The 16707-nt window shown below is 47.4% G+C and overlaps 1 protein-coding gene across 4 annotated transcripts in view; it reads right to left on the bottom strand.

Annotated features, from left to right (window-relative positions):
• Positions 1-16707, bottom strand: part of UBAC2 (UBA domain containing 2) — a 141366-nt gene that overhangs the window by 13559 nt on the left and 111100 nt on the right. For 3 of the 4 annotated variants that reach the window (XM_080916926.1, XM_080916928.1, XM_080916927.1), the window contains 2 exons: positions 15992-16237; positions 2632-2754 (listed from right to left, as the gene is read on the bottom strand). In XM_080916926.1, the coding sequence (XP_080773052.1) occupies positions 2632-2754; positions 15992-16237 (369 nt within the window). The remainder of the gene's footprint in view (positions 1-2631; positions 2755-15991; positions 16238-16707) is intronic. The other variant, XM_080916929.1, reaches the window with a different exon arrangement.

Here is a 16707-nt window from a genome sequence, read left to right as displayed (position 1 = left end):
GGGGAGGGTGGAGGAAGGCAGACAGGCCTCACAAGGTACTGTCATCTCACAGCAGAGAGAGGAAGAGCTAACAGCTCCTTAAAGTGAGACTGTCAGCAGGTTTAACTGACCTGTCATTCTGAGAGGACCAGGAAAAATGACTCACTAAGAGAAAAAGCCTACAGACTAAACGACAATCTCCTCTCCTCCTTTTGACATCTTTTCTCCCCTTCTCCTCAAACTACCCAAACCAAGAAGTATCTCACCAAGAATGCCTCCTACAGGTAAAGACGGCCCTGAAGAATGTGACTCAGTGCTGTATCAGGTGAACAGTCACATAACAGAATCTTGGTGTTTCCACCAAGATGGATGACTATTATTTTATTTTCAAATCTGTCAATACAAGGATCTAACAAATACTGAATTGTTTAGGCTTTTCTTCCTTATCTCTGGGATGATATTTGCCTAGGGAACTTTTGAAGACAACAGGAGAGATGGACTCTGGCTGGCCAGATGCACTGCATACCTTTAATCCCAGCATGGGAAGACAGAGGGAGAGGGGTCATGAACTGACATCAGCCTGTGCTTCAAGTGAGGCCCTGTCTAAAAATATAAAAAGCAAATAAAATGAACTCTGGCTGCACATCTGCTCCTCTGTTGCCCAAACCTATAGAGTGAGTGGAATATAAGTCCAAGGCAAGAGACTGCCAGGCAAAAGGGCCAACCGACTGATGAACTGTTAGCTGAAGTCTCTATGCACATGTGACAGGGTTCTCCCAAAAGCAGCTGCCCAGGCCTATGGCAGGGATGTGGCAGAGCCTTGACTTACAGAGCATGGGAGGACAGCAGACAGTTTGGTCTGAGGACAAACAGCCTGGTTATTGCAGCCAGCTGTGGAACCAGCTGTGGAACCAGCTGTGGAAGCAAACAGCACAGGCAGAGGGAAATGCCAAGTGTTACCACTGCACTGTTTTGGAATGCAACTAGATTTAAAACGCTTTTCTCATTTTGAATGTGAAGCTTCAGAAGTTCCCTAAGAATGCTGCTGGCTCCTCACCCAGGGCGGCAGTCATGGGTTGTCAAGTTGCTTCATCATCTCCTGAGCCACTGTTAGTGCAGCTCAAAAAGCTGGTGTCTGACACTAATAATCTCATCTACCTACAGTCCACATCACCATCCGACCGGCAAAAATGGCTTTCACTGCAGACTTCTTTCCCAGAGCATTCAGCCCAGACCTCAGACGTCAGTCAGGCGGGGCAGGTCCTCATGTCCTTTACCTGCAGCACTTCCTAACACTCTTATTTATGAAGGCTACAGACACAGATGAAAGGATCAGGCCATAAAGAATAGAGAATACTTTACGCTGGTCACTCAGGTTGAGCAAAGTTCTGTATTTTGAGTCTCTTTCATTGCTTAAATACAGAGCTTCTTTGCTCCATTATTGGTAATGGTAGTTTTGATAACTGGGTGGTACCTAATTTCTTTACTGTGTAGATATCATTTTCCTTGTGTAACGAATAAGTATCTTATCGATGGGGAGAGAGTTTGAGAGTGTAGAAACAGCCAGATTTTTTATATATTAAAGACTATTCCTTGAGTTAATGTTTATTATGATGGTTGTAAAACTGTGGGGTTTCTAAGAACACACTGTCCTTTCTACTCTATGGAAACATGTTTTCTTTCTGAAATATTTATCTATTAATATCAGCATAGTGATCTGAATGAGAAATGTCTCTCAGAGTCTCAGGCATTTGAACACCATGGTCCCCAGTTAGTGACTCTGCGGAAGTTTGGGTGGGGCCTGGATTAAAAGCCTCCCTCTGCTTACAGATTGTTCTCTCTGCTCTGTGCCTGTCCAAACACGTGGGACGTCAACTTCCTGCCCCTGCTGCCTTCTTCCCACTGCTGCTAGACCTCCCTGATAGCAAGTCTCTTACCACAGTGAAACCTTGGGCTCCTGCACACTCACGCACACATACACATGGAAGCACACAGAAAGACCACCATGCTATGCATAAACTGCTAATGTCATTCCACTCTCTCAGTGGCACAATTGCAGTTCTTGAACCACTGAAAATTAACCCAAGAAAAAAGCTTAAGATTTGTTTTAAAATCATAAAAGTAAAAACCTCACGAAGGTGCTGCTCTCTTCCTACCTTTGTAAGGAGCCACCTCCACTTACTTCTTTTGTAACAAGGTCCTGTTATACGACCCAAGCTGGCCTGAGCTCCAGACCCTTCTGCCTTGGTCTCTACATACAGGATTGCAGTGAGGACAGGAGCCCGAGGCAGAAGGTGCACACGTCCCGTGTGAGTGTTCTCACTTGCTTGCCTCTGCACAGGCCAATCTTCTGTGTCCTTCCTGAGCTACTGTCCACTTTTTTTTTTGAGACAAGACCATCTTTGGTTGAGACCTGAGTGTCCTGGACTGCCTAAGTGAGCCCTAAGCCCTTCCTATCTGTGCCATCCTAGAACTGGGGTCACAGTGTTGGCATGGTTACATGGGTTCCGGGGATCCAGCTCTGGTCCTGAGGCTTGCATGGCAGGCACTTAACCATCTCCACAGTCCCCAAATCAAGCTTTGATTTTTTGCTGGCCTACACTGCTTCAAGCCTGCAGTATGGAGTGGACTGAGTATGGGTGTCACTGGTACCTGCTCTTCAGAAACTTCCAGGGGAGGAGATGCTCGCTGCTCAGACCGAGGACCATCTTGATAGTTGATGTTTCGTCGCTGACGTAAAGGGGGGAATAGCCGATTCCAATTGATCATTCCTCCCTACAAGGAGAGCAACACAGGGCCGTCAGGAAAGCAGCAGAAGCCTGAGCCGCCGCGGGAGCCTCCCAGAGGCTGACGGAGGCCCAGCTGGGAGTGGAAAGCCGCACTGCCCTCAACCAACAGCAGAAAGCCAGCCCTGCTCCAGGCAGTGTAAAGTGCTTTCTGTGACTGGCCCAAGGTGGCAGAAGGCAGACTAAGCCTCCTAATCAGCCTCAGCCTCACGGACCCTGTCCCAACACTGCCACTGCCACAGCCACATCTTAGGAGTTGAAGGCTCTGTAGGGTGTAATGGAGGCACAGAGATAAGGAAGAAGCAATCCACGGTTCCTCCCACACCTACTTAAGACACCACCACCCCTTCTTCCATTTATTCATTTCTGAGTGTCTGTGGTACAAGGAGACAGAAGGTTGTAATGAAGCCTGCAGCCTGTGCAGCGACAAGATATAGAGCAAAGGGCATAGGTTCGAAAGTGAAGGTCAATAACTTATTGAGTGCAGGCTCTGTAGAAGCTGAGCATGAAAAAGATAAATCCACTTCTGGCTTCAAATCCGAAGAAAATGCATGACAGGTGCTTTCTAAAAATGCCTGGTTTTGCTGTGTGCAGATCTTTGAATTTACTAACTTTAAAAGGTCTATTTCTAGATGTCTTAGAGTTGCAGCAAATGTACAGAAATGTGATAGTCTGAAAATTTCCTTCCTTATGGAGACATAAAACATCCAAGATAAATACTTAACATACATGGGGACACACACACACTAATGGCTGAATACAAAAGGAAAAATAAGTGGAAATCCTAATGTACCAGAAACAAGTAGACACTGGGAACAAGAGCAGAAGCAAGCTGGGACTTAGCCAGCCAACCAAACAGAAAGGTCAAGAAACCAGAGGCAAACCCGAGCACAGACGGAGCCAGGTCATTTCATGCGCAGGACTGGGATGATGCCAAAGCCATGAAAACCATAAGGTTAGACTTCTGTCTCTGACCACACGTGAAATATGTTCTACAGATTAGACTAGAACAAAGGAAGTCAGATTATCAGAACCATTAGAGGATACTTCCATGTCATTGCGATAAGAAAAGATTTCTCAAACAAAAATACAAAAAAGAAAAATGAACTTTATTAAAAGATGAGCTGTTGTCGACTAAAACAAAACGACATTTAACAGACAAGCTTCATATTGAAAGAAAATGTCCATTAGCTGGGGGCATGGTGGTGCACACCTTTAATTCCAGCATTCAGGAGGATCTCTGTGAGGTCAAGGACAGCCTGAGCTACAAAGAGAAACTTTGTCTCAAAAAACAAAACAAAACAGTTTACAACATGTAACAGACAAGAACATGAACACAGGCACACACACACACACACACACACACACACACACACACACGAAGGGGGTAGAGAGACATACATATACATATATATGTTCATTCATATCCAGATATAAATAAAAATAAATCTTAAAACTGATATGACTGTTCAGGGCCCTATACTGGGGCAGAGGTGAGGCTGGGTTCTATGAAGACTTCACACCCCTGCCACAGAACAAAGCTCCTCAGTGTTTTACCTCTTGGCACACACAGAAAATACAGGCTGCACAGATGGAGAACAGGGGCCCTGAGGACCAAGGAGATCTGTATCCCAGGACACTTCTCTCTATGACAAAGCACCGAAAAGCTCTACTCCAGACCAGGGATGCCTCGACATAGTGGGAGCATCTTGCAAGGGGTACCACTGCCTTGGTGTTCAAGGACAGAAGGTGACCAGACTGCTTTATTTATGTCAGCTGAAGTACCATACACAGAATTACCAATTGCTTACCAATATCTATTAATACCTTATACAATGAATCTAGAAGGAGAATTAAGACAATGTCCATGCCTTGTAGAAGCTCACAATCTGGTATGCAAACCATCAAGTGCATTTCCTTCTGCCTGGTGGACTCCCCTTAGCTGTGTCTCATTTGACCTTCAGCAGGGCTGGGATGTACTGGCCACACCTCAACAGCCTTTACTTTGGGCTCTGGTAACATGGTGCTGTTGTCTTTCCAGCCCTATCCCTAAGGAGTTTCTTTTCTCCTTCCATGTTCTGTTGGCAAGCTCCCACCTACTCACAGTGGTGGGATTCTGAGATCTAGATGATGCGCCTCACAGCTACAGAGCCAAGTGTCCTGGACATACATCCACCTAAATGTTGCAGAGGCATCTAATGCAACATGTACCAAGCCTGCCTTCGATCCCACTTTCCTCCCATGTCCAAACTAGGAGAGTGATGTCTACATCTGCTCACAGCAAAAGCAAGATCTGAAGCCCTGTCTCTTCACAGTCTTTTACTGCTCTGTGTTAGACCATGCTCTAGGGCAGGATAGGGATACAGGTTTTAATGTGTCCCTCCTCTATTTAAAAACCCTTCAACTTCCCAGTAAGAAACACTTACTTGCGCTGGGTAGGGTGGCACACACCTTTGATTCCAGCACTCCAGACAGATCTCTACATTTGATGTCAGCCTGGTCTACAAAGAGGACAGCCAGGGCTACACAGGGAAAATGAATGGACAAATATCGAAGCGCACTGCTGAGCTGTGTTATATGGAGCGATCTTGACAAAGATCTAGGTTGACTAACCAGTAAAACTGGGCAGTAGGCTAACAAAGCAGGTGTGGTGGAAGGGTTGGAGGGCAGGATAAAGGCTCACAGAGCACAGAGGCTGAAACAGATGAGGTCAGAGGAATTTATCCTCTCAAGTAAGAACTGAGGTGGGAGGCTGTGGAGGTGAAGGGAAGCCACAGGGCAGCTCTTCAGGCTATGGCTTAATGGTCACTGTCTGCAGCTTTCTTAGCTCTGGGAGAACTGCGGCTAGCCAAGAAAGCATTCACATGCTTAGCTTCCTTTCTTAGTGTGCAGCACGCCGTCTGTCCTAGGAGAGGCCTGGTGAACAGGGCTGCAGAGAGATCTGTTTCCCTACGGCCCCAAAGAGCTTAGCTGAGCTGACAGATCCACATTACCAACTGACACTCAGGTGCTGCAGGGTAGCCCATCCAACCCTGAACTGATCACGAGAGAATCAGTAGGAGCTTCCTGAAAAAAGTGGGGGGGGGGGGGGAACAGGAGCTCACCTCCATCACTGTGCACACGGGCTAAAAATTCATTTATTATTTGAAAAGTAGGTGGAAAAGATGGCACAATAATAAACCACCATCTGGAAGAGGGAAGGGTTGTCTCTCTGCATGCTCCACAGGCTCGGCAGGTGTTAGGGTGACTTTAGGAACAACTGGCTGGCCACTGACCCAGGAACCCCACACAGTTGTGACGGTGCGCAGCTTCAGGTTTTGCATGGTTCATCAGGTTAACTAGCATGGTAATCCTAGGCCAGCCTTTGAACACAGGTAGGTCGGCTGGCAGTGTCTGTCCAGTCCCTCAGTCCTTTCATTCCTTGCTCTGCCAAGCTTTGGGCCATGGTTTTTTCCTGCCTACCTTTAGTTCTACACAAAAATTATTAAATGTTAAGTCAAAACTAGAATTATCTCTGGTTCTTGTAGCTGTACATGTTTTGACAGAGAAAGGGGACACTGTCAAAAATAACATAAAGTGAGTCAAGATTTTCCCGTCTATCTCCTCCCCAAGATGTGTCCATTTTCCTGCCTTCAGTACTCGGCTCTCATCCCCGAACCTGGTAGCACCTAACCAGTTTCAGCTTCCCAACCCACTGACAGCCAACCTCTCCTGCAATCCAGAGGGCTCTAATGGACTCAGTTCTCTGCTTTATCTCAAACCCCCAAAACTCTCAGGGATGATCTACTCTTCCTTGTGGGCCTGCCACTACTTACGGCTTTGTTGTCCCACTCTAGATTATGCTGGTGGCTTCTTGATGACACAGTTACTATTCACACTTTCTCCACTCTAATCTGCACACAGTGTGGGCGGCCCTGCACTCAAGCCTCCCACAGTAACACTACCACAACGGAAAACCTCCATCACAATGTCTGAAACATCTGTCCTGTTTTAGAGGTCCAAAATAATCCTATCCTAAACCATTTCTTACCTCTTCCCAGAACTTTCCTTACTTAGCACCCCCTTAAGCAGACAGATGGAAGTTTACTCAAATGGTCTGATTCCTTGAATTGTGCTCCCACATTTCCTGGGGGCTTTCCCCTCTGCTGGGCTGGCCCAAGTCAGCTTTCATGTCCCTATCAGCTTCACCCATCAAGGTCCTCCTTCCTCTCCCTCTCTGGCCAGGCTCTATAGGACAGAGTCAAGGCGCTGATTCCATGCAGAACAAAACCTGGGGCGGGAAGGAGGGGTGGTGTTTGTTTCCACATGTGGATGATGGCAAACTAAATGGTTCTTAAGCTGACTGGGTGCTTCTTCATTAGATATCATTGAGCATCTTAGAAGCTGAGCAGTTTTCTTTCTGAAAGAGCCCTTTCTGTTAGAGCAGGAGCCTCACATTCCAGAATGGCTGTGGACAGGGCTCCTAGGCACACAATGGACATGTCTCCTGTGTCTCCCACTCTCATGCTCCTTTACCAGCACTACTGAACCCAGGAGGGTCTGCAAGTTAACACAAGCTCCTCAGTGATTAGCCTACTAGAGTCAGAGCAATGGGTGGTGTCCACTCAAAGAAGGAACATGGAGAAGCAAGTACCCTCTCATTTCAGTGAAGAGTTGAAGCGGCAAGCATTGGCACACAATTTGGAAACAGTGATATGTGCATGCGATGTGTGCATGTGTAGCGTATCACGTCACCAGGAAGACTGCAGCATAACTTGGTTGGAAAACCCATTTTATAATCTCTGAAGAGGGGTCATGGCTCACCGCTCTGGAAATTCCGGGCTTCTGGCTATCTGATACCCTCTGCACACTGGGAGGGTTCTGAATGCTGAGTGTGGCCGAGGTTCCATGAAATCCTAGGCTTTCAACTGAGGTTGTAAAAGCATGTTCTGTCTCTGAAACCAATGGAGATGGGTTTTGGTGGGAAGAGAAGGGATGGTCTCTCTCTAGTCTACAGAGAGTAACTGCTGCTTTGTGTCCCCTACAAACTCACTTATGGTCTAAATGTAACTAGAAGGGGAGTTGAGTTGCTTGTCACTTTTACACCTTCAAAGAGAAGTGTCATCATTTACCTGTCTTCTTAAAGACATGAGACTCTACAGAGCTCTTCTTTCTCACGAAGACACCAAAACAGAATGGAAAATAGAAATGATTTTCACGAATGTCACTTAATGAGTCAGGCTTGGAAAAGTGTTAGATTTTGATTGATCCTATCATTCTAGGCTGAATTTCATCAAAAGGTCAGTAAGAACACCGGCAAGCCACCAGGTGCCAGCCGCTTCTGCCGGAGGCGCGGCTCCACATCAGCAGCTTTTAGCTTCGGCTTCTCTTGAAAACAGAGACCTGCACCTCGTTTTCATTTCACTGCAGATTTTTATCGACCCACATCTGACACTCCACACTCACATGCTCATGGGAGAAGAGTCATAAAGGAACCAGCTCTAGCTGGTTGGACCTTGTTGACAAAGAAGCACAGCAATTTGATAAGAATTGTTCTCGAATCAAATCACATCAAAAAGTAAAAGAACATAGGGAAAGTGCAGCTAAATGCGTGCACGCCGTCCCGCTTGGCAGCACCTGAGCTGGGACCTGGGTGGAACTGTTCCTGTCAGGTGCCAGGGTCTCCTTGAGATGTCCACACAGGTAAAGGAATCACTGTCACCTCTGCCTGATCCTGACACTTTACTGTGACTGCCTTCTTCTCCTGCCACATCAAGGTCAGGAGGTGACACACTGCCTGGTTGACAGCTCTGTGTGTTGTGTAGAACAGATGCCAATGAGAATAACTGTGCCAGAGAGGCCAAGAGCTGACAGAAGCTTCTGTTAATCAAGTAGCCAAGTGGCAGAAAGAACAGAGATGGCACCTGCCAGCATACAGCTGTACTCGGTGGCCTCATCATGGGGAACTCATGCATGTGTTGCAATACATGGGAAACGCTGAAAGCATGAGGGCACGCCAGTCCAACAATGGCCGCTGCAGGCTCTACTCAACTGGACCTTCCCATGAGGCAAATTTCCAGAGACAGAGTGGGCTGGGAAGACGGGAAGGCTCAGGAGTGTTTGTTAATAGAAACCAAACTTCTTTTAAAAAACATTTAAATTAACTTTTAAAGTTGGCATACAAAGGAATGGGTTTCATATGCATTTCTTCATCTACATACAACACTACATATATACTTGGTTCTTATTTGCCCCTTCCTCATCCTCTGCCACCCCCTCTGGCTTCCTTCCTCCTCACAACTACCTTCTTCTGTTTTCTCTTTATATGTATCCACTGCTCTGGATATAAAGTTTCTATTTGGATGCCAACAATATTCTAAATTACTGTGGTAATGATGCACAATTCTGTAACTAAGAATTAGTATATACTTCAAGTGGGGAACGGAAAGAACAGTTACACTATGCAAGGCAGGTGTGAGTCACTGCAGGGTGGATGGTACCTGACAACACTTGCTGAGGGGAGGTGAGGAGAGAAACAATTTTCACAGCCACAAAATTTTACTAAGGGTGGGTGAGGGAACGAATACAGTGCAGTTCAACCCTTTACTGAGGAAATCACTGACCTGCATGTGTGAACGATAGTTATACACTTGTGGCAGCATCAACATCTGTCTTTGTTTGGATCAAAACTACTTATTACCAAAACAGGTGGCAGGTAACCAGGAAGTACCAGGAGGTCAATACACGGAGCATGGTGCACACTGACACCAACAACTCCACTGTTGTACTGACAAGTCTCCCAGCAGCTTTAAACCACACACTGTGAGGTCACGGCAGGCTTCACCTTAATCCTGATCCGAAGACAGAGCAGCTGAGGGTAAGCTTTATTCTCAAGTGCATGTGCTCGTCCAACAGTGAACAAAAAAAAAAAAAAAAAAAAAGGTTCATACAAGTGAGTGAACAAAGCACAGAATTCAGGCTTCTATAAAACGTTGAGCTGAAAGGTGCTAGCTACGTGCCTCTAGAGCAGGCATCACACATTTTAAATGGTAAAGGCCATGTAATAAGTATTTAAGGCTCTGAGAAGTGAGTGGAAAAACTGAGGCTATTATGTAAGAACATAATAGTAAGATTAATTAAAAAAAAAAAAAAACCTCTGGACTGTACAGAAGACAGGTGGTGTGGTCAACAAGTCAGATTGTGGTGAGCTTTGTTCTAGAAGTTGAAGTTCTTAGGTGTAGTGACTAACAGGCTAGCTCCCAAGTCGGGACTCTGTCCTGACTTTCTAAGAGGCAACAGATATATGCCCACACCATGATGACAGCAAAGCTCCAGGGCTCTTCTGAGACCCAGCTCTTATCCTGTCTTTTTATTCCCATGGCAACCATCAGGCTGTGTGTAGATCACCCTGCAACCCAGAGCTGTCTCCCTAAAAGCAAATTTCCTTTTGTGATTATGCTTCATACTGTGAGCATGTGGGTGTTACTATAAAAAAAAACTAGAACTGTTTTGGCCTTAAAACGTTCACACTGCAGCCAACACAACACTTTTAATGGCAGATGCACTGGGGGGGGGGGGGGCTGGGGGGGCTTCCTCACACCTAAAGCCATTCTCTCAAAGTCTAAAGCCACTGCTCAAAGTCTCGAAACTTAATTCAAACATCATTCACAGATCAGCCAGAGCAGTGGTGGTGCATGCCTTTAATCTCAACACTCAGGAGGCAGAGGTAGGTAGATCTTTTAGTTTGAGGCCAGCCTGATCTACAGAGAGAATGCCAGGATCTCATAGAGAAACAGTGTCTGGAAAAACAACAAAACCAAACACAAATCCATCAGTTACACAGGGCTGCTCCCACCGGAAATGACTCTAACCAAATCCTGCCCTGCTTTACCTGTACTTCCAACTGGCTGCCAGGAAACCACACGCCCCTCAGGGAACTCAGCACACACTTACGTTTCCCCGTTGATTATGCACGATACAGATGACCCACCAGGCAGAAGAGCTCAGCAGTGGGAGGCGGAGGCTCTCTATGAGCCCCAGCCTCTAGGAGCCTTCATGTGATCAGTTATATAGACACTATGTGACTCTTGTCCTTGTGGGTTCTCAGGGAGGAAATGGTATAAAGGCAACTGATTAAATCCATGGCCACGGATACTTAGCCCACCCTTCAGCCTTTCTGTCCATGGAAACGTTAGGGGTTAACACAAAGTCTGGTCTCTCATCACAAAGCTGGTTCCCCTGGCTGGGAGTCTATGAAGGAAATGATCAGCAGGCAGGAGCCAGTCACCTCAGTAGTGCACTGACCTCCAGGTGGGTTGTTTTGTGTGTGTGTGTTTTCCTTTTCTTTTTGTTTTTGTTTCAAACAGGTTCTCGATCTGTAAGCCTGTAGGAGCCAAGGCCACTCCACAGCCTATGACTTGTGACTGTCCTATGTCTGGATTACAAGTGTGGGTGGCCATGCCTCATCTGTCATTGTCACCTCCTTACAGCACTCTCAGTTCTTAATCAAATGCTATCCCCTGCTGTCCCACAGCCATTTGGGGACTTGAGTCCTTTCTTCCTGGGCTCTCCAACCCCACCTGATGACCTCTTCTAGACCCCTCCACACACACTGCACTGTGCAGGGCGTCCATGCCCCACACACACTGCACTGTGCAGGGCGTCCATGCCCCACACACACTGCACTGTGCAGGGCGTCTATGCCCCACACACACTGCACTGTGCAGGGCGTCCATGCCCCAGAGCTGCACATGTGTAGCAGCAACACCTGACACTGCTTTACCTTCTTCAGCAGCTGCCACTTCTGGAAGGAACTCAGGCAGCTTTCTACACACACACACACACAGGCAAGGTTGCAAAGAGCACAGCACCAATGAGTACAGCTCTCACAGTTCAGTCCTGCCTTTCAGGAGCTCATGCTCCTGAACTAGTGCAGACTAAAAACAAAAACACATGGCTGGGAGTGGTGGTACAAGACTAAGACTAAGCCCTGGAGAGGCAGAGGTAGCTGGATCTCTGTGAGTCTGTGGCCAGCCTGCCCTACACAGTGAGTTCCAGAACAGCCAGAACTACATACATAGTGATACTCTGGTCTCAAAAATCCAAAACAACAATCAAACCAACCAACTAACCCCGCCCCCCAAACCCACGAGCCTATGAAATGTCAGACAGTGGCCCTAGTAGTGACAAGCCGGACCCAACAGAAAAGTGACTGTGACCCACTGGGACCAGCAACTGTGTCTGCAGAGACATGAAGCACAAGACAAGAGGCTGGGGAGCAGTCACGTGTCTGACCTGCTCCCCTCAGTGCTGCCCTGACAATGTACAGATGACAGGCACATGCCACAGAAAGATACAGGAAGTAGTAAAGCCAGTTTTCAACTAACTAGCCTGAGTCAAGCACCCAAGAGTTTCTGTGTCATAACTACTTCAAGAGTATCCAGGTTCCTCGTATACTGACTCTGTCCAGAAAGTGGTCCCCAGATGAGTGAAGTCCAAAGAGGCATCACATGGGTCACTGCTCTCCAGGCTACAAGTATGTAAGAGCCTCCCAGCTAATGTACACTTTCTCAGCATCCCGCCAAAAGGGCCGCCATTTATTGAAGCTCCTTTGCCAATAGCCCCATGACAGGAGGAGGTGCAACTGCTCCTGATGAGCATCTGTTATTCCTGAAAGAGCATATCCTGTTCCCGAACTTTCTGCCTTCTTCCTAGCTGCTTCAGTTTCTTTTTATGGTCCTTGTCAGCCTAAACACAGTATCTGTTGTGACTTGTTTTCAGCGTGACCTTGCAGGACATCTACGTGTCTTTCCAGCTCTTGCTCAGCTATGTCCAGTTGGTATCAGAATTCGAAGTAACCCCGTCAATGTTTACTCTACATATCTGCTCAGTTGTTCCCCAAGTATTTGTCAAGTTCCTATCAGTGCCACTATTATTCCTGTTTTGGAGAAGCTGGTAAGTAATCTCCTCTCTGCACCCCAAAACAATGGCAGGGATAGGTTAAGCCAGTCCCTAGTGAGAGCTGGGCTAAGGTTCTAGGCAAAGAGACTCCAGTGGGGGACTTAAAAGGCTTCCCAGAGACACTTTGTTTCCAGGAAAACTACAGAGCAAATTAAAGTCAGGATTAAAAAACAAACAAATGCCAGTTTCTCTGGGAGGCTGTGGTGGTAATGTGTAGCTCTGCTGAACTGAACGGTTCAGTAAAGATGGTGATAAACTCAGGAGAGAGAGGTAGTCAGAAGGAGGCAGGCCTGCAGAACTGCCTTCACAGCCAAGGGGAAGGAGCTGCTGAGAGGCTTCAGGTAGAGAAAAGACATCGCTGATGGAGCAAGGCAGAGGCTGGGGTAAGAGCAGGCAGATGAGGCCATGGGTATGGACCCAGATGATGGAGACACAGGAAGCAGGAACAACCAACTTATATAAAGGAGACCCTGTCACTTCACTAGAGCAGGGAGCAAGGTGTGGCTGGGTGGGAAGAATGAACTGCTGCGCTCCTGGAGACGGGAGACTGGGAGGACAACGAAACATCTGCTGAAGCATCTTTGGTTTGATGATGGAGAAGCAAGCAGAGCAGAAATCCCAGGGCACAAGAACATAGGGTTCATCTGGAGCCGGAGAGGGGAGGTCCTCCTATAGATAAAAATTGGGATCCAGGGGCTCGAGATCAATGGCCACCTGAGTAGCCCGAGGGAAGAACTCCAGTCTGACAGGCTCTACATACAAAATTGAACTTAGGCTGGTGCCAGGGCAAATGACTGGCACAGCACATGCTATTCTTGCTAGTAATACATGAAACTCTCAATGCTGCAATTGCAGCAGGCCCAGCTCTCCACTGAGGTCTGCTGGCCGGTCCTTCTGCAGCTCCACACTCAATGGCGGCCCTAGACTCAAGACTCAGCATGTGATAAACATTAAGAACAAATGTGTTAAAAAAAAAAAAAAAAAAAAAGAACAAATGTGTTGAAAACTCAATGAAAATCAACCCTTCCCCCACATGAACATACCTATTATACAAAGTTCTCAAGACATACGCACATACAGGGGACTCTCTTCCATGGTGGTTTAACTGGCAGAGGATCACTGTGTACTGATTTGCCATGCATAGACAAAGGGTCAAACCAGGAAGTTCAGCTCTGGCAAGGAAGTTTAGGAAAACAAACCCAGAAAGCTTAAGGGTACAACAGTTGCTCCCTGCTCTCCAGACAAGTGCCACTGAGTGTTCAAGGCTGCTTCCTGCTCTGAACTGTGAAGGGAAGGCCCGTGTGTACGAGTGGGGATATTTGGCGCAGTGGATAGAACCACAGCCAGTACCTTCCCAGTGCCACTGGAAATGCATGCTTAAGAAGGACAAAGGTTTGGTGTTTTACTTACTGGAGAACAATGTATGCTGTACTTGTGGTGGACAAAGACACTGTATGGCATTAGAAGCCATAAGAGAACATGGTGGCTCCTGGGAAACCAGGCAGGGAATATTTCAACTGCAGGGTATTACATTCCCACAAAAACCTATGTTATACCAGAAAGTGCCTAAGAGCCAAAGTAAGTTCAGTGTGTGCAGTGGAGAGTCCTCAGTTTACAGGCCCTGCAGGCCCAGCAGAAACCCACTGCCAGATTCAAATGGCACATTTGGGGTCAACACAAGAAGATCCAGAGGGCACAAGTAAGCTGCAAAAGCAGATACGCCGGCCACCATGCCAGCTGACTGCCGAAGCCCCGAAGCCTCTTCTAGTTCATAGCAGCTACAAGCTATGAGTCTATGATAACAGATGGCAGTGGCCAAATCTGCTTCCTGGGTGGGCTACTCAAAGTGCTCGTAGCTCTTCTCTGGCTCTGTGCAGGGAGAATCCTGGAAGTCACAAGGGAGATCCTCCCGTGGGCAGAAAGGAGGATTAGGGCTCCGAACAAAATACCCCAAAGTCTGGCATGGGGGGAGTTTGAACTGAAATACCCTGGAAGCCTCAAAAGCAAGGCCTCTCTAGCCTCTTCCTACCATCTCATCCTGGAGCAAGTCACAGAAACTAGAATTTATTTTCCCAAGGCAAGTCACAGAGACTAGAAACCCACTCACCCAAATGGGTTTTTGAGAGAACCTACAGAGGCATTCTCTCCTCTCTGAAGACTCTCATCTCAGATGGCCGTGTCGCATACCTAGGAGGGGAGGAGGCTACAGAGAGGGCAAGAGGAGTATGAGCAGACAGGCTCTGCTGGGCTCTCTACCACCACACCCACCCTCTCAGTCTCCTCCAAGAGGCTTGTAGGACCGACTGCCTCCTGTCAGCCACAGGCTTCCCTTCAGTCCTGACTGCAGTTTGACTCCTTCCCACGCTGCTCCTCACTCTTGGTTCTCACGCTTACAAGTGAGTGTGTAAGCCACCTCCACCCCATCTCTGAGCTCTCCATGAGCACATGCCAGCGGCACTGGAGCATGCCATGGGCATCTATCTGTGTCATGTGCTCCAGAGCTACAAGGATCAACTTAGGCCTCTGTCTTCTACTGCTTACTCCCCAGAGATAAACTCTGCACCCACATTCCAAGGACGGTAGACTGGACTTTAATTCTCCAGGCCATAGTGAGTCCCAAAGCCCCACCTGTTTTACCTGGGGAAGGCAGGAGACTCCTGCATCTCTCACCACCCCACAACATAAAGGCAGAAGCAGGAAGCGAGGAGTCCGATGTGCTGGTCATGGTGTGTGAGGAGGAACAGACCAGAAAGTTTAGCTGAGCGGAGAGCAACCTCCCCTTTCCTTGTCTCCCTTGGAAGACAAGGTCATGTCAGAATTTGTAGGTAACTGTGCAATGGCTTCTGGTTACTAAGTGCTCATCTTTGAAAATACAGCATCAACAAGATGCAATCACTTGTTCCCTTCAAGTTTTCCGATCTTCGTATTCACCAAGGAAAATCATAAAAGCTTTTCACCTGTTCCTCATCCATGGCAAAGGACTAGTACTTTAAACAGGAAGACATTGTGGCTTTGACAAGATTACAAACACTGATAAGTATTCTATCTCGATAACTAGGTTGGTGTTTCTCTCAGAAATAATGCTAAGGATAAGAATGTCCAAACTGACCAGCTGTTCGGCTGTAATTTATTTTGTTACCTTAAAAACAGAACAACAGAAACCCAGACTCTGAGAAACGCTGACACCTGGACTCTCACTCTCCAGCAAATACAGGACAGATGTGTGTGACTCACAGGAGTCTCTGTGAAGGAAGTGCACACTGCACACCGCCAGTCACGCTGCTTACCTGTTGCCGCCTTTGCCGCCTCACTTGCGCAAACTGAGAGAGCATCAGCTGCCGGTCTAGCTGCTCCATCCTCTGCTGCCTCTGGATGTCCACGGTGGCTCCCATCCCGACCCTGGCCTCACTGGTGGGCTCTGCAGATGAGAAGATGGGCTCAAGGGCCCAGGAGAAGAACTGGGCCATCCTGTCAGGGATGCAGAGCACCTGGTGGACCTGGAGCACTTTGCGGTCGTAGCACATGCCGGAAATCTGCAAGGAAACATCCAACTGATTGTTCAAGTGTAAGCAAGACTGAGATGGAGTATTAACAGAATCAATCATCTCAGAAGCATTCTCCTAGTTTGAGCATATCCTTAGTCCTACCAAGTGGCAGATATCAAACAGTACAAACTATCCAACACGAACTTAACCTACTTGGTAAAACAAATGTTAATTCAGTTAGGAAAATCCTGACCGTTTTACACTCCAAATACAAGAACAGTATTTAAGGAGCAATGTCTTGATGTTAAAAGAAATCTAGCGGCTGGGAGCTAGCTTGGCACTCCGATGCTTTCTGGGCCTGCTGTGAATCTGAGTTCAACAACCCAGCACCCAGGTAAAAGCCAGGCATGGCTGCATGGCTGCATGTACTTGCAATCCCAGTGCTGGGGGCTGAGACAGCCGGGTCCAGATGCAAGTGTGAGCCGTCTGAAGGAACCGGGTGGATGACCCTGAGGAGG

Source organism: Micromys minutus, assembly GCF_963924665.1.
Source record: "Micromys minutus genome assembly, chromosome: 5".
Taxonomy (NCBI): Eukaryota; Metazoa; Chordata; class Mammalia; order Rodentia; family Muridae; genus Micromys; species Micromys minutus.
The sequence above is the reverse complement of the archived record's forward strand: the minus strand, read 5'-3'. Positions and strand labels throughout refer to the sequence as shown.